At 38.3% G+C, this 27,746-nt stretch overlaps 1 protein-coding gene across 2 annotated transcripts in view; it reads right to left on the reverse strand.

Annotated features, from left to right (window-relative positions):
- Window positions 1-3,502: 3,502 nt before the first annotated feature.
- The window catches only part of tep1 (telomerase-associated protein 1), a 31,050-nt gene continuing 6,806 nt past the window's right edge, over window positions 3,503-27,746 (reverse strand). Inside the window, exons 13-56 of one of the 2 annotated variants that reach the window (XM_062429258.1) lie at window positions 27,006-27,192; window positions 26,222-26,579; window positions 25,983-26,135; window positions 25,637-25,708; window positions 24,469-24,590; window positions 24,277-24,342; window positions 23,366-23,509; window positions 22,921-23,212; window positions 22,374-22,495; window positions 22,004-22,117; window positions 21,427-21,544; window positions 21,087-21,275; window positions 20,282-20,469; window positions 20,062-20,203; window positions 19,698-19,877; window positions 19,443-19,535; window positions 18,474-18,609; window positions 18,127-18,288; window positions 17,477-17,608; window positions 17,295-17,383; window positions 16,740-16,854; window positions 15,756-15,963; window positions 15,512-15,632; window positions 15,228-15,352; window positions 15,040-15,139; window positions 14,244-14,399; window positions 13,450-13,665; window positions 13,064-13,120; window positions 12,651-12,786; window positions 11,338-11,589; window positions 11,028-11,179; window positions 10,386-10,493; window positions 9,594-9,698; window positions 9,325-9,454; window positions 9,156-9,241; window positions 8,792-8,918; window positions 8,406-8,536; window positions 8,198-8,316; window positions 7,181-7,324; window positions 6,076-6,181; window positions 5,763-5,883; window positions 5,567-5,649; window positions 4,184-4,288; window positions 3,503-4,093 (exon numbers count right to left, since the gene is read on the reverse strand). In XM_062429258.1, the coding sequence (XP_062285242.1) occupies window positions 3,974-4,093; window positions 4,184-4,288; window positions 5,567-5,649; window positions 5,763-5,883; window positions 6,076-6,181; window positions 7,181-7,324; window positions 8,198-8,316; window positions 8,406-8,536; window positions 8,792-8,918; window positions 9,156-9,241; window positions 9,325-9,454; window positions 9,594-9,698; window positions 10,386-10,493; window positions 11,028-11,179; window positions 11,338-11,589; window positions 12,651-12,786; window positions 13,064-13,120; window positions 13,450-13,665; window positions 14,244-14,399; window positions 15,040-15,139; window positions 15,228-15,352; window positions 15,512-15,632; window positions 15,756-15,963; window positions 16,740-16,854; window positions 17,295-17,383; window positions 17,477-17,608; window positions 18,127-18,288; window positions 18,474-18,609; window positions 19,443-19,535; window positions 19,698-19,877; window positions 20,062-20,203; window positions 20,282-20,469; window positions 21,087-21,275; window positions 21,427-21,544; window positions 22,004-22,117; window positions 22,374-22,495; window positions 22,921-23,212; window positions 23,366-23,509; window positions 24,277-24,342; window positions 24,469-24,590; window positions 25,637-25,708; window positions 25,983-26,135; window positions 26,222-26,579; window positions 27,006-27,192 (6,182 nt within the window). In that variant the 3' untranslated portion in view covers window positions 3,503-3,973. Of the gene's footprint in view, window positions 4,094-4,183; window positions 4,289-5,566; window positions 5,650-5,762; window positions 5,884-6,075; window positions 6,182-7,180; window positions 7,325-8,197; window positions 8,317-8,405; window positions 8,537-8,791; window positions 8,919-9,155; window positions 9,242-9,324; window positions 9,455-9,593; window positions 9,699-10,385; window positions 10,494-11,027; window positions 11,180-11,337; window positions 11,590-12,650; window positions 12,787-13,063; window positions 13,121-13,449; window positions 13,666-14,243; window positions 14,400-15,039; window positions 15,140-15,227; window positions 15,353-15,511; window positions 15,633-15,755; window positions 15,964-16,739; window positions 16,855-17,294; window positions 17,384-17,476; window positions 17,611-18,126; window positions 18,289-18,473; window positions 18,610-19,442; window positions 19,536-19,697; window positions 19,878-20,061; window positions 20,204-20,281; window positions 20,470-21,086; window positions 21,276-21,426; window positions 21,545-22,003; window positions 22,118-22,373; window positions 22,496-22,920; window positions 23,213-23,365; window positions 23,510-24,276; window positions 24,343-24,468; window positions 24,591-25,636; window positions 25,709-25,982; window positions 26,136-26,221; window positions 26,580-27,005; window positions 27,193-27,746 lie in introns of both variants that reach the window. The other variant, XM_062429257.1, reaches the window with a different exon arrangement.

Genomic DNA, 27,746 nt, shown 5'->3' on the forward strand with positions numbered 1-27,746 from the left:
TGAATGATGTGACACATGAAGCAGCCTTTCCTCTATGTGCACGGGCATTAAAGGCACCAACTGCTTGGTTTGATAACGCAAGAAATGAGAATCTAATCTTACTAACCTTACCTTATCTTACCTTATCTAATATTACCTAATATGTTCTAACCTTCAGGTTTATCCCTGCTTCCTCCTTCTTGAGTTTTGATTTTCAGTGATTGACATCAGGTATGTAAAGGACGTTCTAGTTAAGCCCTCCTGAGAAAAGAACGACGAAAAAAGGTTTGCAACTTGTAGGTACATTTGATAGACAGATGCCATCTAGTGGCCAAAGTAATTATGACCTGGAGCAGAGGCACAGTTCAGATGACGTGTACTTTGTATATATATATGTCAACACTTTCTGTGATTTAGGATTAGAGATTCGAAGGAGGAGGGGTGGATGGAAGTATTGACCAAACAGTGGACCATTTCAAACCACAAGTGTCACATTTCCAACTGAGAGTCATCCTCTATCTTTCTTATTACTGTAGTCATGACAATGAAGGTCTCCTAACTTTATGGGAGCAGTAACTTTGACTCAGATCACATGTCTCTCTAACCTTAACAAAGTGATCATTTTAATTCAAACCATGATTGTTCACTAAACCTAACCAAGTGTATTTTTGCCGACTAAAACCAATATAGATGCCAATTAAGAAAACGCTCCTATGTGTCATTGTGTAGTCACATGGTCATGGTTTTGGGAAATTCATTAGTATAAGGAGAGATACCTTGCTGAACAGTGTTTCTTCTGGTCTGTAGTTGCAGCCTAAAAAACAATCACTTCAGTCAAAGCAGGTTTGTAGCCCCAGCGTTGCCTCGTTGGTCCATTTCCTCACAATCTTGACCACAGATTTGATAGTTTCTGCTTGTAAGTCAGGAGACGATGAACCAGCTTTAGAGTCCTAAAGCTGCACAGAGCGACAGGTGACCTTTTAATATAGCTGTGTGTTTTATTCCTGTGTGTATTCGTCGCTGAGGTTTCCACAATAATGATGAGAAGGGGGTCTGGGTGTTAAGGCTCCACGGAAGTTATCTGGTCAGCCAGGTGTTGTAGGTAAACCCCTGAGGCAAACACCACCCAGAAAGAAGGAGAAAAACTCCCATGGTGAACAAAAAGGTTGGCAGTTTGTGAAAAATAATGTCAGAAAATAGCTTCTGTGGAAGGTTATCAAATCCTTTAAAGGCCTTGGATGCCTTTTTGTGTGGGATCGTATAGGTAATAAACACGACCCCGAGGTTCATCCCCACCATCTCTGCTCCAATGGCTCCAAACTGAATTGATTTAATTTGTTTATGAATAGAAAAAGGTACAAGCCCTGAGCTATCTACCAGGCTAATGAACTAACTACTAACTAACTACTATCGGCAGGCTCCGTGAAGCGCTGTTGAGTTATTTATTCACTGGCTGCCGGCGTGGATTAAAACCTCCACCTCCAGCCAGGTGTGTCAATGAGGTGCTATGAAGTCCGCATCACTTTGCCATGGGACTCATTCATTAAGCTCCAGGCCAATTTTATAATTTTTTTGTGAAGTGTTTTCATTTTATAATAAACCCCTTTTTTCTGTGAAGCACCTCCTTAACTTCACTTTCAATGCTGCAATAATATAACAATAATAACACTTTTTTTTAAGTGCAAGTGAAGGCCTCATGCTGATAAAATGCATTTATCAATTCATAGGAGTTTTTCTTATTAGTTGCACTAATGCACATACATTAGGTACTGTGAGGCTGTTTTCTTTTGGGGGCTTATGTTCATTGAGGTTCTCCAAAAAATGAAAATGAAATCAATGCTTTTTTGGGGCAATCTGGACCTCTCATGGCCGCCTAATAGTCTCATCGATGGCTGGTAATTGACAGACAATAGGATATGGACAGTAGCACTGATTTGTTTCAATTACCCACCCACTTATCTAATTTAACATGACAAACACCTCCATCTATTATGTTCAAGTGGATGGGGTTTAAAAATTAGGGGAGGGGGTGTACTGGCTTATAAATGAATAACTTTACAGAAAACACAGTTTTCCCCTCAGTTGAAAAATAAAGTCTCAGTAAACAACTTATATTCTGTCTCATTTGTCCACTTTTGTAGTTTTTACAGTTCCATAGTATTTAGATGTCTTGTTGAGGGTGAATATCATTGATAAAGTGTTTTTCATTTCATCCCCACTACGACAAAACTCCAGTTCCATGAATCCTGGACAAAGTGATAAAACTAATAATATTTCTGGTATTTCAGTTTTATCCTATTCGACAGTGACAGCAGACAGAGAGGGAACAACTGTTTTAGTCAGGACTTGAACACATGTTTCTGGGGTTAGTGATCAAAACGGAGATGAAGTGAACACATTAATTAGTCAGCAACTGATTTTTTGAATGCCATGAGTTGGAGTTGGAGTTAAACTGTAACCGTGCTGACTGTGGGCCTGGTTTTAATATGTAGAAAGTATGTCAAACATTGTTTTGACTGATCAGACCAACAAATATAGTGGAGGGTTTTATTTATTTATTTAGAGATTTGTTGTTTACTTTCAATTTTGATCACTGATTGAATATTTTTTAGGCTACAGCCCAGTATAGCCTACAGCAGATGCAAGTTGTTTCTATGCAAATTGTGACTGCAAAATATAGAAAAAGAAATGTTATTACAGATTGGCATCTTATAGCAATCTTTTACTGAAATACATATGATTCTCTCTCTCTCTCTCTCACACACACACACACACACACACACACACACAGTATCTGAGTCTTTCCTTGCGAAAGATTATGAGAGAGAGACTTCAGTCTGGAAGGCTCACATGTGCCACCCGGTGGTTGTTAGTGCACACTGCAGCTAGTAATAATAATAATAATCATAATAATGCATTTTATTTAAAAGCGCCTTTCAAAGCACTCAAGGACATATTACAAGGCACATGAAACACGACAACAGTACATCAAACAATAAAAATCAGGTAACGTTTAGTGCAAAGATAGAGAAAGAAATATAAGTTATAAAATCATTAACTGATAAGCTGTGATCACCACTGACTTCTCGCAGCGTCTCTTCAACAATTTCCATAAAACATCTGTCAATTATTTTCTTGATTAATCAATTAGTTGTTTCCATAAAATGCAAAAAAAATTGCCAGTTTCACTAAACCCAAAAATATTTACTTTATTTTCATAGGGGACTAAAGACACCGGAAAATTACTTTAATAGTTGATCATAACTAATCAACTAAGCTCTTGATTAGAGCTAATTCTCATGTTTTGGTTCAATATACTTGCAATTAAGTTTTCATTCATTCACAATAATTAAACTGATGACAAACACAATCCCTTTATTTATTCCACGATGTTAAAAACATTTAATTAAAGGCTAATCCTTTTTCACTCTGGTTAGATGTTTATTATTGACATCAATTCTTAAATGTGAGCAAAGTGTTACTGTATATACACAACAGTTAAGTAAATCCATGTTTTCTCAGTTGCTCCTTTAAAAGAAAGATTAAACCAAACAACAAAATGCTGATTTGAACATAATTTATTATCAACAATGAACATAGTAGTGTAATCTATTACCATTTTCCCCATTTCCAAAGTGCTTCATAGACAAAATTTCATTAATATTCCTTCAAGTAAGAAAAGAAAAGTAATTCAGCTCCTACACAAAACCATAACCAATATTTGTAAAGCTATACTATTATATTTAAACTTGCAAGTTACATTTGAAAGTTTTCCATCTAAATTAAAAGGCACACGTAACCATGAGGAGAGGAGCATCCTTACTATAAATATATGGATGATTTCACCCGTGCGATGTGAATATTTCCCCCCTTTTTTCCCCCCATACATGCATAATACATTCAAAGTCAATAAAGTAAACAAACGCTCCTGACAATTTCTGATTAATGGAGTGATTAAATATGTTGCACACATCCCGAATTAATAACTAGAGGATTATTCCTTCCAGGACAGAAAATACAGCTTTCCTTGTCCGTCGGCACAAACCAGCTCAGAGGGTTTCTCCGGGTTGATTTCCAAAAGCAACACAGGACCTCCACACACGAACATACCCACCTGGAGGAGGAGAGAGTGCAAAATAGTAAGTAAGAGAGATTACTTTAGATTAAAATACTTTTCTTTTATAGCATGAAGACTCTGATGTACCTGTTTCTTAGTGTTTCTGTCCCACATCTTCACCGTCCTGTCGTAGGATCCGGAGATGATGGTGCTGTCGGTGATTCTCAGCACACTGATCCTGTCGCTGTGGACCTGAGGATCAAACATCAACATAATTATTACAAAACAATGAAAAGTGCAGCCCAATCTTAGAGCAATTGTAAATTAGGTCAGATTTTTTTAAATAGTATATTTTATTTCCTTAGCTGAACACAACTGCTGTAACCTACGTTGTCAGTAGAAAGTAGTGCTGAAATGGTTAATTTATCAATCAATAACAATCACTCATAGTGTAAGATTAGATTAATTTTTGTAATTTGCATAATTTAATCATGATAACTACATATACACAGTATACTTCACATTATGTTTCACTTCACTTGTAGTGTTAGTAATACTTTACATTGATGGAGCGATACTCTGTAAGTAGCTCTGCAACAAATTATTATGTATTACTATAAATAAATACATATTATTATTATCATTATTATTATTATTAATTATTCATCTGTTATTATTTTCTTGATTAATTGAGTCATTGTTCCATCTAAATGTCTACAAATGGGGGAAAAAATGTTGATAACTGTTTCCCAAAGCACAGGATGTCGTCCTCAAATGTCTTGTTTTGTCCCAACCAACGGTCCAAAACCCAAAAATATGTGTTTATTATCACAGAGGATTAAATAAAACAAGAAAATATTTAAATTTTTTACAAGCTGATATCAGACTTGTTTCTTTAAAAATGACTCAAAATGAGTAACCAATCAATCATTAAAGAAAAGTAGGTGGTTAATTTTGTCTTTGTTGCAGCTCTAGCCGTAAGACAGTGAAGTGATTTATGACGTATAGTTGTGTAGTAATTCAGTTGTCCTACTGTCGCAGCGGACATTAAAGTAGATAAGGTCCACTAATGAATGCTGCCCTTATTGTACCCAAAAGTAGTTTTAATGCAGCAACTATTAAGTTAATATTTCAGGGTGGCAGCGTGTTAGTGGACTGCTAATTTTTGAAATGTTTGAATCATACCGGTGATTAATGATGATAATGATCAATTAATCATTTGAGCAAAACTATCAAACATTTGTTGGTTCCAGCTGTTTTATATACAATAACTGAACTATTTCCTCAGGATTTGGACTGTTGGTCAGAGAAAACAAGCAACTTTGAAGATATGAACTTTGGTTTATGTGAAATTGTGATATGAATTGTGATTTTTTGACATTTTATGGACCAAATCAAAAATGCCAACAGTCTTTAATTTCATCTCTTACTAATTGTAGCTGTAGTTATTTTCATTTAAACCAATGCTGTGTTTTTTTTGTCCCTTCAGTAAACGTTATAATATATAAATATGTCTCTCCTAACTCTTACAGGTTTTTTTCTGCTCCACGAGGAAAGATCTGGAGGCTGGTTGTACCACATGTTGCCCTTCAGGTCTCCACACACCACGAAATCTGAAAGCAACAAACGTCATATTAGAGAAGCACATACTGTAACTAACAATAAAAAAGGAGCAATTTTAGTATATTCCTAAAGTAAGAGTAGTAACAGTAATATTTGTTCGTACCTTTGTCCATAGTCACAGCTGTTATCGACTTCTCCTTCTTGCCCTTCTTCTCCTGCTCGTCGTCTTCTAGTGACACTGAGCTGAAAGCTGAGAGGAGTGAATTTTGTTGGCCCATGGCGAACTGAAAGGAAGAGAGGACCGTATCACCCATAAACATCCCAGATGAGCCGAGTTCTTAATAAAGTCTGAATTGAATTGAATTGTAAAACTGTCTTTAGCAGCAACATACTGTAAAATATCAAAAACAAGCCTGCTATCATAATGCAATGATCATATTTAGGAGATGAGTTGCTGTTTTTTGGGTGAAACTGACCATGAAGCCGATGTCAACATTTCCTTCATCTGACTCGCCCAGCAGCCACATGCTTTTCTCATCGTTACGGATCGTCCCGAACAATCGAGCGCATGAAAGATACCAACTGCAGTGAAGACAAATCTCTTTTAAAATTAGTTTAAGGATTAAAAACTAATGTAGTATCAGCGTAATACTCGAAAACAAAACAATAAAGCTTCTCCAAAAAAATAAATATTGAGAGCAAAGATCAATGGCGGTCGTATGAATGACAAACTTAAGAAGAAATCTGTATTCTTAAGGTGCATTTCTGTAAATATTCAGAATAAGGACTAAGAATAACGATACAGGACTCCTAAAGAGCTCCGCCAAATTCGAGATAATTTAAGCAGGAAATAATAAATGGGTCAGTGACAAATAAGGGTTGGCAAGATGAGCAATAAAGTTAGTTACATTTTGTAAATTGTTGTTGGTTTTATGTAATTAGAAATGACATTTGCACCATTTTTAAAAAATCAAAAGTGAAACTGAATGCTACTGAAAATGTCAAATGGTGTAACCACAAAATAATGATAAATATTAAATATATTATCCACCTACAGTGTATTTAAGTCTACTTAAAAACTGAAATGGTTCCTGATTTACATAATTTCCTCAGATTAAGTTTAATACTTAGAACAATTGTATTCCGTTACCTTTATTTAATATAAAGAGTTATAATGAAAGATCATGCCAAACTAGTTGATATGGTGTTTTATTGAGAATTTAGTTGAATTATTTGGTACAAAGTTTTTTATGGTTACACCACTTAGACATTTTTGCCATAATACTCTAATATATTCTTTCAAAATGGATTAAAAGCTGGGTCCACAAAAAAAGTGTGTGTGCAACTTATTCATACGTTTATTTTCGTTTATTTTAACCTCTTTAAATTTGCCTGAAACACATGGACACAAAAAACAATTGGTACCGACCCAAATATCAGCAGCCATGTTGGACTTTAAATACCTAAAATGAATCCACTTTCTTCTGTTTCACTTCAAGAAGGGAAAATCAAAAAAACTAAAATCAACATGATTGAATAAACCCACCCTGCTGAAGGTTTTAGGTACATATGTACTGTTACCTTTGGATTTCGTGTTTCCAGCTGTTCTCCTCAGAGCAGGAGACGTCTTTTATCAGCCCCCTGTTGGACACACCGATCAGGACGGTGCAGTATTTGAGGTGGACCACTTCTTCTGTCACTGTGTAGGTGTTCATCTTCACCAGGCTGAGAGCAGCACAAAACACAGAATAGAGCAAGTTAGCATGTAGCATCAAATTCATTACACATCACTTTATTTCATGACCCCATTTTCTAACTCTTGCATGAAACAGCACTTCAAAAATCCCCAGTTTTCTTTCACTTTTGATGTTCTGAAACTGGGAAATATCAGACAGTTGAAGATTATAGCATGTCTTACAAAAATACCCTCCCATTTGTATAACTTGTGACAGTGTGCTGATATTATATCACGACCGCACTACCCAAATTGGCAGTAATATCAGGACTTTCATTTCCCAAAGTGCAAAAGATTTAAATATGTGATTATTGAAGAATCTTTGGGTGGGTATAGTTGTATATCTGACCCACAAAAATCTATAAAAATGTATCTATTGTAATCAAGAATTTGACTGTAACGTCAAAGAGGTTAAAAGTTATGTTTACATTGAGTGAGACTCAAACATATTTGTATCTTTGTATACTTGAGTCCCAAAAGAACTTCCTGAATGTATTCCCTTCTTCATAAAACACCTGCAAAGCTAATTTTATATTGTGTGTATTTAAAATCTGAAACCTGAATTAATTATATTCATGTTTACTGGCTTTCAGTCTTCTTTTTTACTGCCTTTGTTGCTCTTTTTTTATTTGACGCATTACCCCCCCCCCAGACGAATCACTGTAATAGTGTCAAACCATTGGCTGGATTGAGTATTATGTCATTCAAGGAAGAGGCGAACAAAACGGGAACCCACTCATTAAAAAAAACTGCTCCATGGTACTAATAGAGATTAGAAACTCCACAGGGTGCCTTTAAATGAGTAAGAAACAGTGAAGGTGTCATCTGTTAGCATAATTGTGTGATTGTTTATAGTTGTGTACCTTGCTGTGCTGTGTTCATGATTCCACACCAGCTTCCACACATCGACGCATAGCATGTGGCTGACACCGAACTGGCCATCAGGCATGGTGCAGATCGCTTTGATGGGGCTGTCTGACACCTGAAACACACACACACACACACTGTCTTACATTAATATAACCAACACATGTGTTTGCTATGCGTCTCATTTCTGGTGTGTTTCTTCACCTGCTTGAGGCCAACCACTGCGTTGTGCTGCCATAACTCCAGTAAACCGGATTCATAACCAGCAAGAAGCAAATCATCTCTGTCAGAGAAGCACAGAGCGGTGATGTTGCCTCTCTCACTGCCAGTAAACTCTGCACAGAAAACACACAACAAACAGGTGAAATATTACGTTATTGGCTGCTTGAAAAAGTAGCTAAAATAGCAAAATGATATAATTAGTTATAGTCAGTTTAGTTAAAGTGAAGTTAATTTTCTTCAGATTTAAAAAAAAATATGAAATGCATAATTATTTCATGTTGTCATAGAAATGCAAACTAGCATGTAACATCTAGTCACCTTTCCTGCAGGCTTTAGCTACTTCCCACTGAAAGATTACACATTATTACCTGTTGTCCACATCCAGCATCGCAGTGAGCAGTCTTCAGAGATGCTGATGAATTCCTGAGTTTCTTCCTTATCAAAGACTCCGTGAATCGCACCGCTGTGACCGTGGAAAGTGCCGAGGTGGTCCACCTGCAACGTGGAGATACAGGGTGTGAATTATTATCATGTTCAAGACTTTCTAAGACAAAAGCTGTGAAAAAACAGAAAATATGCACATAAAACTCAAATTCCAGATAGAATTAGGGTATCCTTAACAGAAACTAAAACCATATCAGTCCAAAAGTGTAAACAACTACAAGAATGTAGATGAAATACATGACTTTGACAGACATAATGTAAAATAATATGACAAAACCTAAAACAGACCTGTAAAGGCTTCCAAAGCTGCACCATGCCGTCATCAGACGCAGTGAAGACAGTCATTTCTTCTGGGCTGACTTCTTTGTCCTTGTCTTAAAAAAACAAAGTATTAATTTAAACAAAAAAGGAAATATTAATATCAAAATAAGGTGGTGAAATTTCCCAGGAACCTTACCTTTACAGGGGAGGACGGAGCATTGGTGTATGCGTTGTTTGTGGGCGGTAATGTGGCTGATTTCTACGCTTGTTTCCCAGTTCCAAACATGGAGCGCCCCCTCCGCACAGCCAGCTATCACATACTGTCCCTGCACACAGAAACACCAAACAGCTGCTCAACACATAAGTTCCTTTATGAAGCTGAACACAGTTTTCAGGATAGAAGAAAACAGCATAAACTGTTTTCTCTGTGTTTTCTCTGATGGACGAACTGTATCGTTTTCTCACCAGACAGCAGACAGACGTAAGAGGCCTCGTCCAGGAGATTTCTCTGAGACTTTGGCCTGCCTCCAGGTCCCATAAACAAAGCCTCCCATCATTTGAGGAGCTCATCTTAAAAAAAAAAAAAAAAAAGAAAGACAAAGACTGGTGAAGACAAGTCTCTAAAAAACTAAACATGGAGAAGAAGCAGCGTTTATATTTGCAGGTCTGCTCCGACTCTCGGTTCATTTAAGTCACGGCTGAAGACTTTTCTGTTTGTGACTGCTTTTTAATAAATCCAAATTTTCATGTTAATATCTTACACTGCACTGTAACTTTTTATTCTTCAGTTTTTATCTGTCTTACTCTATTTTATCTTAATTTAATTTCCAATTTAACACTTTTAATTGTGTTTAAGTGTCTTTTTATTCTGCCTTGTGTTGCTTTTATATCCTGTCTTGATGCATGTTGTGTTTTATGTAAAGCAAGTTCTGATTAATGAAACTGGTGATTGTTAACAGAGCTGCGGTCAACATCCTGTTGCTTCTACTTGAGACAGTTGCGGGCAATGTTGTTTTCCTCACTTACAGTTCTCATAATTACATCAAATATTTCTAATGTTGTGTTTTGTCTTTCAGCAAAGCATCTGTCACTCCCACTCAGTCAGGCCCTCCCACTCCTCCCATCATGGCCGGGTTGAGAAACACGCTGTGGTTTTGTTGTGACATGTGTGGCTATTACCAGCTTTGGACGACCAACAGAAAAAACAACAGGGGTTAGTTATGTAGTGCTTCTTCTGATGAGGAAATAACGACTCACCACACAGTCTGGGGTCCAAACACAGCCGGTGATCCAGTCTCTGTGAGAGTGAGGGAGCGACTTAGAAAGAACAGGAGGGAACGAACTCATATCCCAAACCATCAGAGCCTGAAACAAAGATATTGATATGATTACAACAGATCTGATCCAGATTGAAACAGAGGTTCACATCTTAAATTAAGGAAATGTAATTTAACATTCAGTTTGGATGGTTGAAGCTTCATATAAACTTTTGGATTCTGTCCACCGTCCCTTACAATAAAAGTGTCAGGACACAGCATCAAAATGCCTAAAACTGTATTTTCTACACGTAATTCACCAGATTTGTCAACAAGGGCAACATTAAAATGATCTCTCCTACGTATCCGACAACATACAGACAAAAAAAAAACAAGATCGCTGCACAAAAATAGCAACAAATCAGTCTATGTGGCATCAAACTGGTGTAAAAGAAAATATCCTAGTTATGTTACCACACACACACACACACACACACACACACACACACACACACACACACACACACACACACACACACACACACACACACACACACACACACACACACACACACACACACACACACACACACACACACACACACACACACACACACACACACACACACACACACACACACACCTGATCTTTTCCACCAGACAATAACTGTCCACCATCAGGACTGAAAGCCAGACAGGTGACCCCTCCTGTGTGGCCCCTCAGAAACGCCTTGGGATCACAACAAGAGTCGGTGGCCAGTTCGCTCAACGACCACAGAGCGATGGTGAAGTTTTCTAATTCAAAAGAAAACACAGAGGGTCAAATAATAAAACAGTTATCATAGAGGCTAAAGCACCTTTTACCTGAGTACTATAGTATATTTCTTTGGAAACTATTATAAAATGTATTTCTCTGAAGTTTAAGAACACGTTTGTTTTGGTTTTCTTCTCACCTGAAGCCGTCGCCAGGTAAGTGGAGTTTTGTGCGAGTGCCACGATGACGCCCGATTGCGCCCCAAACAGCCCAAACTCTTCCAGGCCTCCCAGCATCCCCTCCTCTCCTTCTTTTCTCTTCCAGACCCGCAGACGTCTGTCTCCTCCTGCGGACACCAGCAGCTCCGTAGCCGGCTGCTCTGCGTCCACAACGAGCCACAGCAGGCACGGCACAGTCACGTCGACTAACTTTGACGCCCAGATCTCCTCACCTACAATCAAAAACAGATGAACAGAGGAGATCGCTTCAAGTTCAAAAAAGTACATACTGCATGTATCATTAATGGCAATATATGCTGTTGGTTAGTGATGCATTTACATGTTTAACGGCTTTATTATTGCATACTATTTTCAGTAATATTCTACAGTATCATTTAGTTATTTCATGACCTGAATTTGTTTTACATTCTTTTGTATTTTTTGTGTGAAAACTTATTTGACAAAAATTAAGTTTGTTAATCATTGCAGTCAGTTTCTCCTGGTTAGGATTAGGATTATCTGCTCTTCCACTGCCTCTTCCTCTCCACAACAAACACACCCAGCATTTAAAGCTGGTAAAAACACTGAATAAAGCAGCTTTCGGCTTAAAAATCTGTGTTTTTTCTTCACACTGTGCAGTGACAGGACATCTGCAGGCACTGTGAGCTGAGCTGCTGCTTAAGTTTGCTCAGCTAATTTTCTTTGATGACTTGAGATCTAGTTAAAAATGAACAAGATCTAAAAAGTGTATCCTTAAAATTTGGCCCAAAATTGAATAAAAAGTCCATTTATAACACCCTCTGTTGGATAACCACATGAAACCATTATCCAGTATCTTGATTAAAATTACAGATTTCTCTGGTTTGAACATTTTTGGAAATATTTGGGATAAAGTAAGTGCACAACTCAACAAAATATATATAACATAAAAGTTACATATTGGCCCTTAAGAAAGTAAAATATATTCATAAAGCACCTTTCAAGAGGAGACTTCACAAAGCACTACACAACATTAACTTGCAGGAAGATGTAAAACGCAGACAAAATGTAACGGTAAAAATAAAAAGTAGAAAAGTCAAAAACACGTCAGTCTCACTTAAATCAAGGCAGGTTTTTTTTAAGCGTTGATCCTTTAGAAATGTTTAAGTAGCAGAGCTGCTGCAGCTACAGTATACACACAAAAAACACTTAAACAATAACACTATAAAGTTGTATGTTGTATCAGTATTTTCCGTCACATTGGTTCCATCCAGTGTTTCCATCTGTAAACATGTTATTTGGCACATGAACACACCTGTGCCGATACTGAAGAGTTTGATGCCTTCTCGATGGTATCCCACAGCCACATGGTCTCCGTTTACAGCCACACACAGCGCAGCGGGCTCCGAGGTTACAGACTTCAGTTTCTTCTGAGGAGGCTCCTGCTCGCCCTAAAAACAACGGAGAGGAGATATTTGATATTTGGAGGGTGAAGTTTCACAGTGCTATGTATATATTTTAAAATCACCCTTGTGTATGTTAAGAATACACTGATCATAACCATCTTTTAAAAATGTGCAACTACGTGTTATATTATGACAGTAAACATGTAATTTTTCCCTAAATGACAGCACTTCATTTACACATAGACTGTGTCATAAAAGATAGCTGAAACAGATGATGGTGACGATGATGATGAGATAGGTGACCTTTAAAAAAGGAGCTTACTTCATCGCTTTTGAACGCAGCAACTGAACGTCCGAGTCCTCCCGACCAGAGCTGAAGCTGTTGAACAGGAAGAAGTTTTATTTTATTGTATATTTTTGACTTTTTGATTGTTGGACTGATAAAACAAGCAATCTGAAGATGTTACTTTGGGGAATTTTGCACTGTTTTGTGACATTTTAAAGAGCTATTTAGAGGAGGAGCTACTTTACAGGAAAGCCAGAAAACAGAAAGAAGAGGTTATTCCTTTCAAAATGAGTAAGAGTGTCAATTAGTGTGCAAATGTGTAAAAAGCTGCTACTTTTAGGATAAAGAACAGATCATCTTTTGTCTTTTTGGCTAATAAAAGGAACAAACGTTAAAAAGTTAAGATGAATTTTTCTCCTCACTGTGTGATCAGAGCCGCCAGTCAGCAACACGATCCCATCATCCAGGAAGGTGAGGGCCTCCGTCGATCCCCTGTGAGCCTGGAAGCACCCGACGCAGGTGGAGGTGGGCACCGACCAGACCCTAACCTCTCCGGACACGGAGCCAGAGCATAGCATGGAGGAGGAGGAGGGAGAGAAGGAGAGACTGCGGACTGAGCGCTGGTGACCGGACAGAGACTGAAGGAACAGAATGAAAAAAAAGAAAAAAAAAACACAAAATCATTATGATGTGACCTGGGATTGCTCCAATAAAACTGGAAAAAATATATAGAAATTATGGAAGAGGAACTAAAAATACCCCATCTCTGCTTTTTTGTGTAGGGGACCAGAATGTTTTGAAAATAAATATGTTTTATATTTATTTATTCATTTATCTTACAACTAAGAAAGCACTTAAGAGAAAAATTTCACACAGTTCAGAATTGGTTTATTTTAATTAATGATATTTTTGTTATGAAGACATTTATAAGTTTGAAAGCTGTTGGGATCCCTGGATTGAGTGTGTATCACCATTTAGATCAGATTATAATAAGTAAATATGTAGTGGTTAAATAATGGAAAAATAAGAAAACACTGAAATAAACACATAAAGAAGCTCAGTTCACAAACAAATATAATCTAATATAATTTAATCATAAAATCTTGTTTTCTTGTTATCTTTAAAATGTATTACATTGAGGATGTGTGAGCATTTAAATAGACACAACTCCTGATACCAGTAATCTTTTCCTCGGTCTCACCTCGTTATAACTCACCGTTTGAGTTTTATTCTGGAGCCAGTTCCACACGATCACGTCCCCGTCCCAGCAGCCGGCAGCCAGCAGGCGACCCTCGGGGTCAAAGGACACACAGTTCAAAGGGCTGGTGCTGGATAGAGCAGCGACTTCATTACCTTTAGTGGGGGACCAAACCTGTAGAGCAGAAAATCATTACGGTCAATTATTAGGGCCGCAACTAAAGATTATTTTCATTATTTATTAGTTGCTTTGTCTAAAAAATGTCAGAAAATAGTGAAAAATTCCTTTGATGTCTTTGATGTCTTTTTTAGTCAAATAAATGGTCAGAAATTCAAAGATATTCCGTTTACCATCATGTATGAAACAAAAAATGCTTAAAAATGTTCATATTTCTGAGGCTGCAACCAGTAAAGTTTTGACATTTTTCATTAAAACAGCTGCTGATTAATTTTCTGTTGGTCCACTAATCCCCTTAACGACTAATCCTCGCAGCTCAAGGGCCAATAAAATTAATTATTAACCATAACCATTCAATAATTAAGCATTAATCGACTTAAGCATCAAGAGTTCATCATCCTTTATCTTTCCTAACAGCTTCATTGAATCACAGTGAACTCAAGAGTTAAAAGTTTAAAAAGGTAAAGTTAAACACAACAGTATCCTTGTAATAAGTGGTAAAAAATAAAATAAAATACTATATATACAATAAACAATCTCTAAAATAATCAGTTATGTTCTTGGGATTAAACAGTAGGGACAGCATTAGTCTTATTAGTGGGAGGTATTGGGAGCTGTGGTGTTAGTCGAGACTAACTTTCAACATGAAGTCTAGGGACACAGTTGCGAGGTGCTTCCTGTCGGCAGTGATATCACTTCCTGTTATCACATTAGTGTGGCCGTTAATAAGAGCAGTCCTGCAAGAAGAAAAAAAAAAGTCATTCGCTTGTGATGTTTTTTTGCGGAGAATCCAACAGCGAGTTCTTCTTCCGGCTCTCCTCTCACCTGCATCCATTCCTGATGTCCCAAATCTCTATCCGTCCATCAAAGGAGGTGGTAGCAAGATGGTCATCCTTCAGGAAGACGCAGCTGGAGATGCCGTCACAGCTGCTGATCAGCAACTTCGATTCCTGTGAGGAAGATGACATCAAACACTTATAAGAAAATGAGACATGGAAAAGTGATTTTTTTTAAGGGACAAGAAAATAATCTTCTATTTGTTTCATGCCATAAATAAAAAAAACAGCAACATCCTGGAGGATGTGCAGTGTTAAAGCGCGCTCACACACCTGTCCCCCACGTGTGCTGATTAAATGCAGCGTTCCCTGTGCGGTGCCGACCACCATCAGCTCTCCATCCGCGCTCACAACCACACAGGTCGGTTCAGAGAGGAAGGTCGACACGAGCTCGCTGGTATGAAACACGACACAACAAACACCTAAATATCTATACTGAAACAAACACTAAACCTACTACTTATAGTAAATATAAACTACTTATATTTAGGAAACACCTTGTAGTCAACTTGCTTACCTTTCCTGAACGAAATGATTGCTTTTGTTCAGCCACTCAACGACTCGGACCCCTCCCTTTCCCACCAGGCCTCGCGCCCAGATGTGAGCGGAGGTCTGTGAAGGGTCGTTGAGGGCCTGCTGGACGAAAAGCGCCGGCCAGGAGGAGAGCCGCTGGGCGTGACGTTGAAGGAAACTCCAGCAGTCCTGCAGACTGGTCTGGGTGCCACCTGAGAGGAGGAACGGAAAGGGGAGATGAAACTTCAGAGGATATAAAACATAAACCACGTCATTTATCAAAAGAAGAATTAAGGGGAAAACAAGATAAGATAAGATAAGATAAGGAAGGAAGGAAAGATGGATGGAAAGAAGGAAGGAGTGAAAGACAGATGGAAGGAAGGAAGGGAAGAAGGAGAGATGGAAGGAAGAAAGAAAGAGAAAGAAAGAAAGAACGAAAGAAAGCACAGATGGGAGGAAGAAAGAGAAGACAGGAAGAAAAGATGGAAGGAAGGAAGGGAGGAGTGAAAGACATGGAAGGAAGGAAAGACAGGAAGGAAGGAAGGAAGGAAGGAAGGAAGGAAGGAAGGAAGGAAGGAAGGAAGGAAGGAAGGAAGGAAGGAAGGAAGGAAGGAAGGAAAGAAAGAAAGAAAAAGAAATAAATAAAAAGAAAGGACAGATGGAAGGAAGAAAGGGGGGGAAGGAGAGATGAAAGAAAGAAAGAAAGAAAGAAAGAAAGAAAGAAAGAAAGAAAGAAAGAAAGAAAGAAAGAAAGAAAGAAAGAAAGAAAGAAAGAAAGAAACGAGAAATGGATGGAAAAGAAGACAGGAAGGAAAGTGGGCCGTATTGGACTCATTGGCGGGCCGGTTCGGGCCGGCGGGCCGCATGTTTGTCACCCCTGTTCTGAATCTTTCTAAATCTTTCTGAAGAGCTCTTTGGCATCAATCTGTCTCTAAAGGAGTTCTTCAGTTCACCAAAAACAATCACGGTGCATAAACTGATAACTCACCGTACAGGCTGTAGGTCTCTAACAGCTGGTGCAGGAGGCCGTGACGCACATTAGCGTACAGGAAGTAGTAGCTGGAGAGCAGCGAATGCAGCGCCTCCATCTGGTCACTTTGAAACTAATCGAAATCAAACAGAAGCAGCCAGGAGTTAAAACAAATCTACTGCAAATGTCATCAGCAGCAGTTTTCTGTGTCTGTTGTTAGATGTGTAAAAAATAAATACATCTGGATGAATTTTGGTTGATGATTAAAACTTTTGATGAGAAACTTTTGTTTTGAGTTTATTTCATTGTAAGATTTAACAAATATTTTGTACACTGTAAAAAATGTCTTGATGCAACTGTTTTGACTGATTTTTATGCGTGTAGGTTTTTTTGTTCTGTTTTTTTTTCTTTTTTTTCTTCATTTTTAACGTGTAATTTTTCTCAAATTGTGAACACATATTTAATAGTCGTTTGTTGTATTGCTACAGATGTATAATATAGTTTGTTAATTGGTGGCAAAGCAACTTTTATTTATGTTGTGTATTATTATATAAAGTTTGGAGGATTACTAACCAGGCTGGAGGGAAGCTGCATGACGGAGTCGGCCTCAGAGTGAAAGAAGGTGCCTGTGCCCTGAGGGTCAGCGAGCACCCACAGATGAGCTGAGGAGGGAGACACAAGATATAAAAATGTATCACTGAAGTATTGTGTGATGTGCACTTTGCATATTTAAACACAATCAGCGTGTTCGTTACCCGCCAACACGAGGTGAGCTCTTGTTCTGTCGCTTTCGGCAGGGAGGAGGAAGTCTTCAAAGGCTCGCCTCACATCCGGGTTGTTTAGAGTCAGCAGGTCGTCAGTGTTGTGGCAATGAGAGGGAACGATCACTCTGCGGAGAAGGTTAGTTTTTTTAAGTTTTTGATTCCTTTTTATGTTTTGTTAATTCACATTTGCCATCTTCATTCTGCGAGGGTGATTTAGTACTAAAAATGTGCCAGTCATGAAATATTCTGAGTAATAAAAGATGCTTCTTTAGAGGAGGATGGGGAGAAATTAGAAAGAATAGGGAGGAACTTTGTCTTTCATTTAAAAATACTAGCAAAAAAACATTAATATCTCTGTGTAAAGTGTCTGTAAGATTATTGTAGATCATTTTACTCAAACCTCACTATATGCTGAACATATTAATCCTAACGGTGCATTAATGTCTGTACCATGAGATGTCATTAAATACATAAATTCTCTAAAAAAAAAACAGGAAATTGTTGGCGAAATACTTCAAAAAAAAAACTATACAAGAGATTCATTTTTACAGGTTAAGTCAATTCAGAAGAGACTGTTTGTTCCTCCCAACATCTCTACCTCCTACATTTATACGGTTAATATAAGTCGTAACGAGAGTCACACCTCTGTAAGCTCTGCATTAAACGGGTAAAGGTTGCCATGGGAATGCGTCCTTTGGGCTTCCTGGACAGGTGCAGTGCTTCCTGCCATGTGACCTGTCCGTCTCGTGAGAAGAGGTCATTGCACATGTTCAGTATGGAGTAAAAGTCTTGCTCCCTCAGGCCTGCAGATCGAGAGGAGAAAATGAGAAGAAGAAGAAGAAGAAGAAGAAGAAGAAGAAGAAGAAGAAGAAGAGTTTTTTTTACTCTCGGCAGCTTTTGATTGACGGATTAGACTTTAAACCAGATTAGAGCGCTCTTTATTACACCAGAACTCCAATCTTTATTCAAAATAAAGCTAAAAACTTACCTGTGGTGCTGACGGCGAGAGCTGCCAGAGCCCAGCGGATTCCCAGCATGCCTCTGTGCAGCGAGCAGAGTCTGTCCAGGCTGAACTGGACCAACTGGCTCAAAGACGCAGGCAAACCCTGGACGCTCTCCTTCAACTGGGACACACAGACGGAAAGGGTTTGATATGAATCCTTGATTTTGATTATAATGTTATATATTATATATATAACATTATTATATAATAATGTTGTAAGTTTTAGTTGTAAAATGTATTTAAGGTTTCATAGGAAAGTGATCATTATGCAAAATGGCCACACTTAATGTAATATTTATTATATGTATATACTGTATTTATATACACAGTGTATTATGATGTCAAAGTGAACAGAGATCTTCACAAAGTGATCTACAAAAACAGCCCTACCGATTATTGGTCAGTTGATATTAATGGTTGATATCAGCCTATCACAGATATATCATTATCTGTGTATATGTTAAAGTCATATCATTTTATTGGCCGATATAATGGAATTTTTATACTCAGTATCAGTAGAGCTCTATACAAATATAAAAATATGTATCACACACATCATCTAATTAATTAAAAATTGTTACTCGTTAAATGTGTCTGCACTGCTTAAAACGTTAAATGTAGCACTACTGGCCCCGCAGTGACAAAACTTCACTCTTGAAAGGATGAAAAGTAACTAAAACTGTCAAATGAATGTAGCTGGGTAAAAAGTACGATACTTCCCTCTGAAATATAGTGGAGCAAAAGTACAAAGTAGCATAAAATGGAAATAGTGTAAAGGGGAAGTAGCTTAAAAATTGTACCTACCTGCATTTTCACACCACTATTGACTTGAGTAGGATACTATAGAGTTTTTTGGTTAAAGTGTTAATGTGGGAGCATCACCACAGCCAGCACGGGAAACTAAAGATGGCACAACAAAGTGTTTTAAAGTGTTTACAAAAAGTGGCGTCTGACCTTATCAAAGGAGGCAAAGTTTCTCAGGTCTTCACAGGCCAGGTGCAAGTAGAGAGGACTCCCTGCTCCCTTCTTCATCGTCAGTGTCTGGAGCTGAACACACACACACACACAGGAAGTGATTACAATGATACGAAGAAAGCGATGATAAATCCAGGGTTAAATTGTTGAGGAGGAATAGGAGCATCATTCACAGAAGTAAGCTCATGTGAATTAAACATGAACACTGTAAAAAAACAACATTTTAAAAAGAACCTGGTTGTTGAACGCAGAGTCGCTGAGTTTCTTCCCGAAGGCATCGAGTCCTTTCTGAACGATTTCTTTACGGTCGGGCATCGTGAGCTGTCCCAGTGCAAACAGGAGAGTGGCTTTCTTCTTGGTGAGGGTTTGTAACAGTGCCGAAGCGGACGTGGCGCTCACAACCAAACACACACCCTGATGAGAATCAACCAGCATATATACACACAATAAATGTCAATGTTGTGGTAGCTTGTCAGAAAGTCTCAGCTCTAAGGTTATAACCATGTAAAATAACTTCTATAAACAATAATGTAAACGCATTTCTTGGTAGTCAGACTTATTCAGCATGCATTATGACTTATCCGATTTATTTACTGACCTGTGGAAGCTCTTGCGGGATCCAATCAGAGTTGAACTGATCCCTGCTGTCTCGTATAAGATCCACCCCATCGACCAGCAGCACCAGAGGTTTGTTCTTCTTAACGTCGCTCAAACTGGAGTGAAACTCTGACAGCAAATCTCTGAAATGGCAGAAAATATGTAGTAAAATATAATGTGGAAGCTGTTATAAGTGCAGAGACGATTCAAAAGATGCTTACTTATAAGATAAGGGGAAAGGTGATTCTTCCTCAGCATCTTTCATCTTCCTCAACTTCTGAACGAGGCATCGCAGGAGGTTCTCCACAGAGCGTGCCGATTGGCTGGCGGCCGTAGAGTAGGAGATGACGTCACAGACGAGGTTTTTCCTGGACTTAATGCCGGTCCTGAGGGCGTCGGCTAAAGCCGCCTGTGTAGAGAGAGTGGTAAATATAGGTGGTAAAGTTTCCAATATAAACAAATTATGAAGGCTTTAATTTAAGATTTTAATTTAACTTTAAGTTTATTTTTAAAATGCAGATAAAAATGTAGAATAATTGAAAAGCTTAATTTCACTAAAAACAGGATATTGTGACATTGGAAGCTCGTTTGAACTAAAAGCAGACAAAAATGAAAGAAGAAAACAGCCGACGATAAAGAAATATGAAGCGCTTCAGTAGAATTTAGAAATAGAAACTTAAATGAGTTATTTGTATTTGCAATTATTTTACAATTATTAATTTACATTCTTTCCATGTGCAAATGTCATAATATCTAGATGTTATATACATATATATATTTGCTATTTTTATTTAATTAATTTCCTTTTTATTATTATTATTATTTTCCTAATTATTTTTTAATGCTTTCTTTATAAAATTAAACTTCAAACGCATCACAAAAACACTAGCTCGTCTGATCATCATTACTCAGAGTCATTTCCCTTGGTCATGAAGTGTTTCTATTATTCTGTCCACCTACTTGTATGCTTTAGATGTGTGTAATTAACAGAATTATAAAAGGTTATGAATGAATGAATGAATTTACCATGAACACAGTTTTGCCCTCTCCGGGTGCTCCATCCACCACCATCGTCCCTCCTTTGGCCCGGACCTGCTCCACCATCTCCACGGCCGCAGACAGCAGCTTTGTCCTGCCGAAGAACTGCCTCTGCAGCGCCCCCTGGTGCACCTCCTGCTCCATCACATCTGACACCACCTCAATCTCGTCACCCTTCTGCCAATAACATAATAATAATAATAAGGGGCTTGTTTGTAATGTGCAGTATGTTAGCCATGTCTGTTTAGTCATTTCAGTGGTTTGACAAAGCTGAGTTTAGTTAATGAGACCTTTGGAGATTAAAACATGAATCATCAGAGAAACTAACTTCAACAAACTGCTTCACAACAGCCGTCCACAGGTCCTCCAGCACAGCCTTCCCAAAGTCCTCCAGGTTCTTCAGATACGGCTTCTTGTCTACGACACCTCCCCATTCACATGGGTAACTACGACAGGAAAAACAGACATGGATAAAATATTTCAGGAGTCAATATGAACCAAGATGAAGAGTCTACAGTCATGATTTGGGCTCCGTGAGGTTGTAGCATCACATGATAACATGCTCACAACGCTGATGATTGTAGGTATAATGTTAAATCTGCACAGCTGGATTTAAATGATTATTTTTTAAATAAAGCTCTTTAGATGACTAGTAATCCCAAACTAAAATTAACTGTCTCTGTCTTTTTTCTTCTTTTTTTTTTTAGGAACGTTTGCCCTTATTGGACAGTTATTGGTGAAGTGGCCAACAGGAAACAAGGGGAGAGAGAAATGTGTGTGACATGCAACAAAGCAGAGATGTTGCAGATATGAAACGTGCACTAACTACTTGGCCACCAGGGCACTAAAACTGTCACTTTAATATCACAGCTTCACATATGAGGGACGTGATTAAGATGACTCACTTTTCAATGACTTTCACACCACTGGCCTGGATCCTTCTCTTCAGAGCATCCATTTTAGACTGAGTGTCCTGTGATTCAGGGGCAAAATCAGACCTCCAAGCCACAGGAACGGAGCTGAGACACCACAGAGGAAGAATATTAGAGTTACAGCCTGAAATACTTTAGACTAGACAGATTTACAGTGACTTCTGTGGTAGCACAATCTCAATAAAACCAACTTTACAGACTCACAAATACTTCACAATAACATCTACATCCTATCAATCAAATTCTTTTGAAGGTGTGATTATTTCATTGACAGTGAAGAGATGAATTTAAGAAAAGCATTAAGAGAAAGTATGACGTGTGAATGGAAACATGGGCTGCATACTTAATGATGTTTGGATCTCTGAAGTAGCAGAACATTTGCGATGATGCAGTGTCGGGGTAAAGAGCCTCAAACTGACGGATCTCCATCTCTGTGATGGACAGACCGGCTGGGGCCGACGCCAGCTGCACATAAGAGACAACAATATGTAATGTAAGTAACGTAATGACCTCATCATAAGTATATTTAATATTTAATATTAACCCTCCTGTTGTTCTCGTCCACTGTGCAACTTGTCTCTGTCTATGTTAGGTTTTACACATATTGTTCGGGAAATTATGGTCAATATGCCTCATTTAAATGAAATTATGTCTAATTTTTGAGTTAACGCCTGCTGTCCTCCTGGATCAAAATTGACCCGAGGACAACAGGAGGGTTCAGTCAGATCACTCTTTATCTCTCATGTGTAAAAATGTGTATCAACTGCCTAAAAATATTACATTTTTTTGGATTCTGGGTCACTTTAGGAAAAGTAAAAAAAAAAAAATGTTGCTCTCAAATGTACGAACGAGTCAAAGTAGTATTATCAATCAATGATGCCAAGTCTTACCCAGCTGTACTGCGGCAGGTCTGGGAGGACGGGTGTCGGGGGCACCAGGCCATACCTTTCCCCCAGGATCCCAACCAGCATCTGGCTGCGACACACCTCTGACAGACACAGCTCGGTGGCCCGGCCCGACTCCTCCTCCGTCACCCCCCAGCGCAGCTCCACCTCCTGCAGGTGGAGGCAGTGCTGAGCAGCTCGGCGCCTCAGCTCCGGGAAGACGCTCCGCACCAAGAAGTCTCGCTCGGCGTGCATGTCTCTGAAGGTGGAGGAGATAAACACTCGCACACCTCGCCACCTGACGACAGAGGAATGAGCTGATGTTAAACTGGATCTTCAACACCAAGAAACTATCAGAGAGGACAAATTTAACTTTAGGCTACAATTTAGGAAACTGCTCAGAAGTGCAGTTTCTGTTTCTTCTGACACAATCATTAAAAAAAAAAATTACCTTAACTTGGGGCTGGCTGGTATTGAGGTGACATTGTTTATGGTCTGAAGGTCTTTAGCCCCCTTTGGTGCTGGGATGTTGTAGAGTTTGTCCAAATGCTCCACATGGTCCAGCAGCCTGGATGATCCTCGTTCGGCCACAAACCTGGTCACATGGTTTAATAAAACATTTAAACATTTAAAAAGCCCATTTGGGTTTTCTGCCTCTCCCTGCACTGTATATTATTTGTCGTTATCTAACTTTTTTATGTAAATTCTAACTTGTGCAAACCAAACTAAACTAAACTGAACTAAATTGTTTTCAGTAGGCCATTATGAGACAGCTAAGAGTTTGGATTTAAACTCACTGACTCCACTCAGATGCTAGCCTACCAAAATATAAAGCCTCCAGATGTCCTATTTGGAAATTTGCCTGGACATTTTCAGAACGGTCATACTGTGTGCTATCTACAGTCTCATACTGCTCTCAACCTATACAGATAAAGCTAAACTCACCTGGTCTGGTTTGACTGTTCATAAAGCATAAAGTATAAATTATCACCCAATTCTGTGTTACACGTATTTTAGGTCAATAGGCTTCATTTAAATTAAATAATACCGGATTTTTGAGTTAATGCCTGTTGTCCTCGGGTCAATTTTTGACCGGGGGGGTTAGACTAAAAACACATTTTGAAATGACTTACTTTAAAGATCTTCTACTCTGTTTCTGTGTCACCTTGAGTGTTTCTGACACTTTCACAAGAAACTTTGTGGCAAGACATTATTTATTAATGCAGATAGTCACTGTGGTTCAGGAGCTACAGGCATCTTAAATTTTAGTTTCTGCTCCAAAATAGGTCTGCAATTTTTTTACATTTATTCAATCTTAACCAGCTTTTTTGGATTAAAATTAGGAACCAGACAATTTCTTACCTGAGCATTTGTTCACTGAACCCTCCCACGGTCACGCAGTTCCTGTCATCGGAATCGTCTGGGTTTCTACAGGATGTAAAATATAAACCAAAAGTCATTAAAATATTGTTGGTGGAAAAATGTTTACTCAACTGTACATTTTTGCTAACCCTAACACCAAAATACAACACCAAAAAAAAAAAAAAGGATTACCGATCTGACAGTAAGAGTTTAACCACGAGGGCTTTATGGTTTATTTCCTTCCTAAATGTGTTGATGGCCCACTCGGTCTCTCTGTCAATGGAGGACTTGGTCATTAATATGATGTTGTCCACCTGAGATACCAAAACATACATGAGGTCAATGATAACAATCATATGGATGTGAAGCACCTGAAACGAGGCCACAGAGCCAAAAGGTTTAGACCCACATTGTTGGTGCTGATAATTAACATACATGAACAGAAGGAATTCAGATAACTGTTAACTGGAACAGGAGGTACATGAGCTTAGGGCTGGGTGATATGGGCAGAATCAAATATCACGATATTTTTGACCAAATACCTCGATATAGATCTTTTGACAATATTGTAGGGATGACTATCGGTGCTTTCAAAAGATAGATAAAGTGGATAAAGGCAGATAATAGAACAGTCTGTTGAGTTCAGAAAATCCCATTTTACTATAATGCAGCCTTTAAAAACAGGAAAAGACAACACTTATTCTATATCACAATATTATGATATGACGATATCTATAAAATAACACGATATCGATATAATATGGATTTATTGCCCAGCCCTACATTTGATCAGTTTAAAGTCCCAGTATATAACAGAAAATAAAGATCAGCTAATAAGAAAAAAAGCTGCTGTTGTTGGCTGCAAATGACAGTGTGGATCAGCTGTAGCAGGAAGCTTTTTGGAAAGATTTTGCTTCATTTAAACTCAAAACAAAATACTTTGGTTTAAGATTTATTTGCAACCAACAGGAGGACTTTAGCAGTCAGGTTAACCTGAAAAATACCACAGAAGAAGATCCAAATGACATTGAGCGACATAATAATCAGTCCATGTGACATGCATCCTTATTCCTTGGTTAACTGTTTAACTATGTGATGATTTTTGTGCTCCCTTTTAGTTGATTTATTACTTGAGGAAGTATTTATTGTCTCATACAAAAGGGGGACATAATAATGGATTTTCAGTTCTTATTGTTTATAACTTAATAAATTACCCTTAAAATATCCCATGGACTGAAGACTACTGGTGTTAAGACTTTAAAAAAGATTAGTTTATTATTAAAAAAGTAATTTAGGAAATTGAAAAAAATACAGCAACCAAACATACACAAAGGAGTTACAGGTGTACAAATCAACAAACCTCGTTTTTCTTGGTGAATATTTTGGAGAGGAAATTGCTGTCTCTTTTATCATAACACAGATCACTGCTTGCCTGCAGAAGAACATATTCACGAATGAATGAAACAAAATATTTCTTCAAATCATACTTATTTCTTCACATACATGCCATATAATTCAGTTCCATATCATATTGACACTGTAGTTGTGAAGTAAGATTCATCTAAGTTCCTTTCTCAGGTGCTGAAACATGCAGCATCTGTTTAATCATTGTGCTAATAAACTTTAATGAATAATGTCTGTATAAGATGTTCAAAAATGAAAATGACTTAATTTAAATGACACGCAACATACAATAAGTCGCCCACCTTTGCTTGTTTGACCACACTCCTGACATTGTCCAAGAGGACGTCAGACTTCAGCTTGACTTCTTCACCGTGATCATAACTTAATAAGCAGAGCTGAACATCTTCGGCACTGCTGCTGATCATCAGAGAGAGCAAAACTGCCACCTCCAACATCTGAGAGAACAGAAGAAAGAGGAGAAATCAGTACAAATAACACTTCATTTTTTCTTTATCGGATATTTTTTGGAACAGGCCCTTACAGAAGGAGTGAGCTTGTCATCGTTGTCCTTGTTCTTTCTCTTTTTCATCTCATGTTGTTCTTCCTCCTCCTCCTCTTTCTCCTCCTCCTCCTCCTCTTCCTCCTCCTCCTCCTCCTCCTCCTCTTTCTCCTTCTCGTTCTCCTCCTCTTTCTCCTCCTCGTTCTCATGCTCGGGGTCCGGTGGGAGGCAGAAGTCTATGTCCTGTGTCCAGGAGTCACTGTGGCACAGATTGCCAGCGCTGAGCAGGATGGCGGTTCGTCCGGGCAGGGGGGGCACGTTGTAACGACAGGAGATCTGAACCGCCGTCTCCAGAGCTTTGCGGTAACGGTCCAACAGCTCAACGGTGTACAGCCTCTGACTGGACGTACACAGAAAAACACACAGACATGGTTATTATGTTTTTTTTATACATGCATCTTTTTTAGCTGGAATGACCGATTTTGTCATATCTGAGCCTAAATATTTGCACATTTTTAAAAAAGTAAGGCAGCATATTTAGTGTGAAGTCACTCACATCAATCTAACAATTTCTGCAGTACAGTAACATATCTTTTAGCTGCAATTTCTTTAGGTGGGACTATCCAGTTGCTAATCCTCAAAACATAAACCACTTCTTCACTTCCTGTGCACCACAAAATACTTTTTTTTTTGACAGATAGAGATTGTTTGAGGTGCTAAAAATAAGTAATTAGGGCTCAGTAATGCATTTCATCAGGTACAGATTTAAGTGGAAATGTAATTATAAAGAAAGAAAACTGCTAAAACTAGAGGAGCATTCTCATACTTGGCTTTGAGGAGCTGGTCCTTCTTCATATGATATATTCGACAGACAAACGGCACTCTGAGCGCTACCCTCATCCTCCTCCTCTTGGCCGTATCCCAGTCCAGACGTTTGAAGCGCGTACTCATGGGAATCTTCTTCAGGATGCCCTGCAGGATGTTAGTGGGCACCGCTTGCTGTGCTGCTGAAGCTGGAGGGCAGAGAGGCAAAGAGGAGATACTGTATGCGCAGGCTGATACTGTAGTTTGATGGTATATTTTGGCTATTTGTTTAATACTGAAAACTGGCCAACTATATAAATCACTGCTTATATTAAAGACTAAGGCTGGAGTCATTCTGCTATTTGTCCAAAAATCTCATCATCTGTCAACACTTTCTGCTTCCCTAATATGTCTGTAGCACTCAAGTCTTCTGTAGGAACCAATAAACAAGTTTAACTCTTCAAAAACTTCTCACAAACATATATTATATATTTTTTAAAAAGCTTAGAAATTTACTAAAACAGCTGGACACAACATTACTTAAACAGGATTATATTGTGCATTTGCTGGAGACTATTTTAAGCTACTAATACACATGTGATGTTCTGGTGAGTATTTACAGTGTTATTATTCTTACTATTAGTCATTTTTACCCGTGACCACCGCTATTATAATAAGTCATATTTCTATTATTATAATGATTGTTGTTATTGTGCTTCTCTGAGTCTCTCTCTCCTCTCCTCTATCCTTATTTTTCTCTCAA

This window comes from Scomber scombrus, chromosome 11 (assembly GCF_963691925.1).
Source record: "Scomber scombrus chromosome 11, fScoSco1.1, whole genome shotgun sequence".
Lineage (NCBI taxonomy): Eukaryota > Metazoa > Chordata > Actinopteri > Scombriformes > Scombridae > Scomber > Scomber scombrus.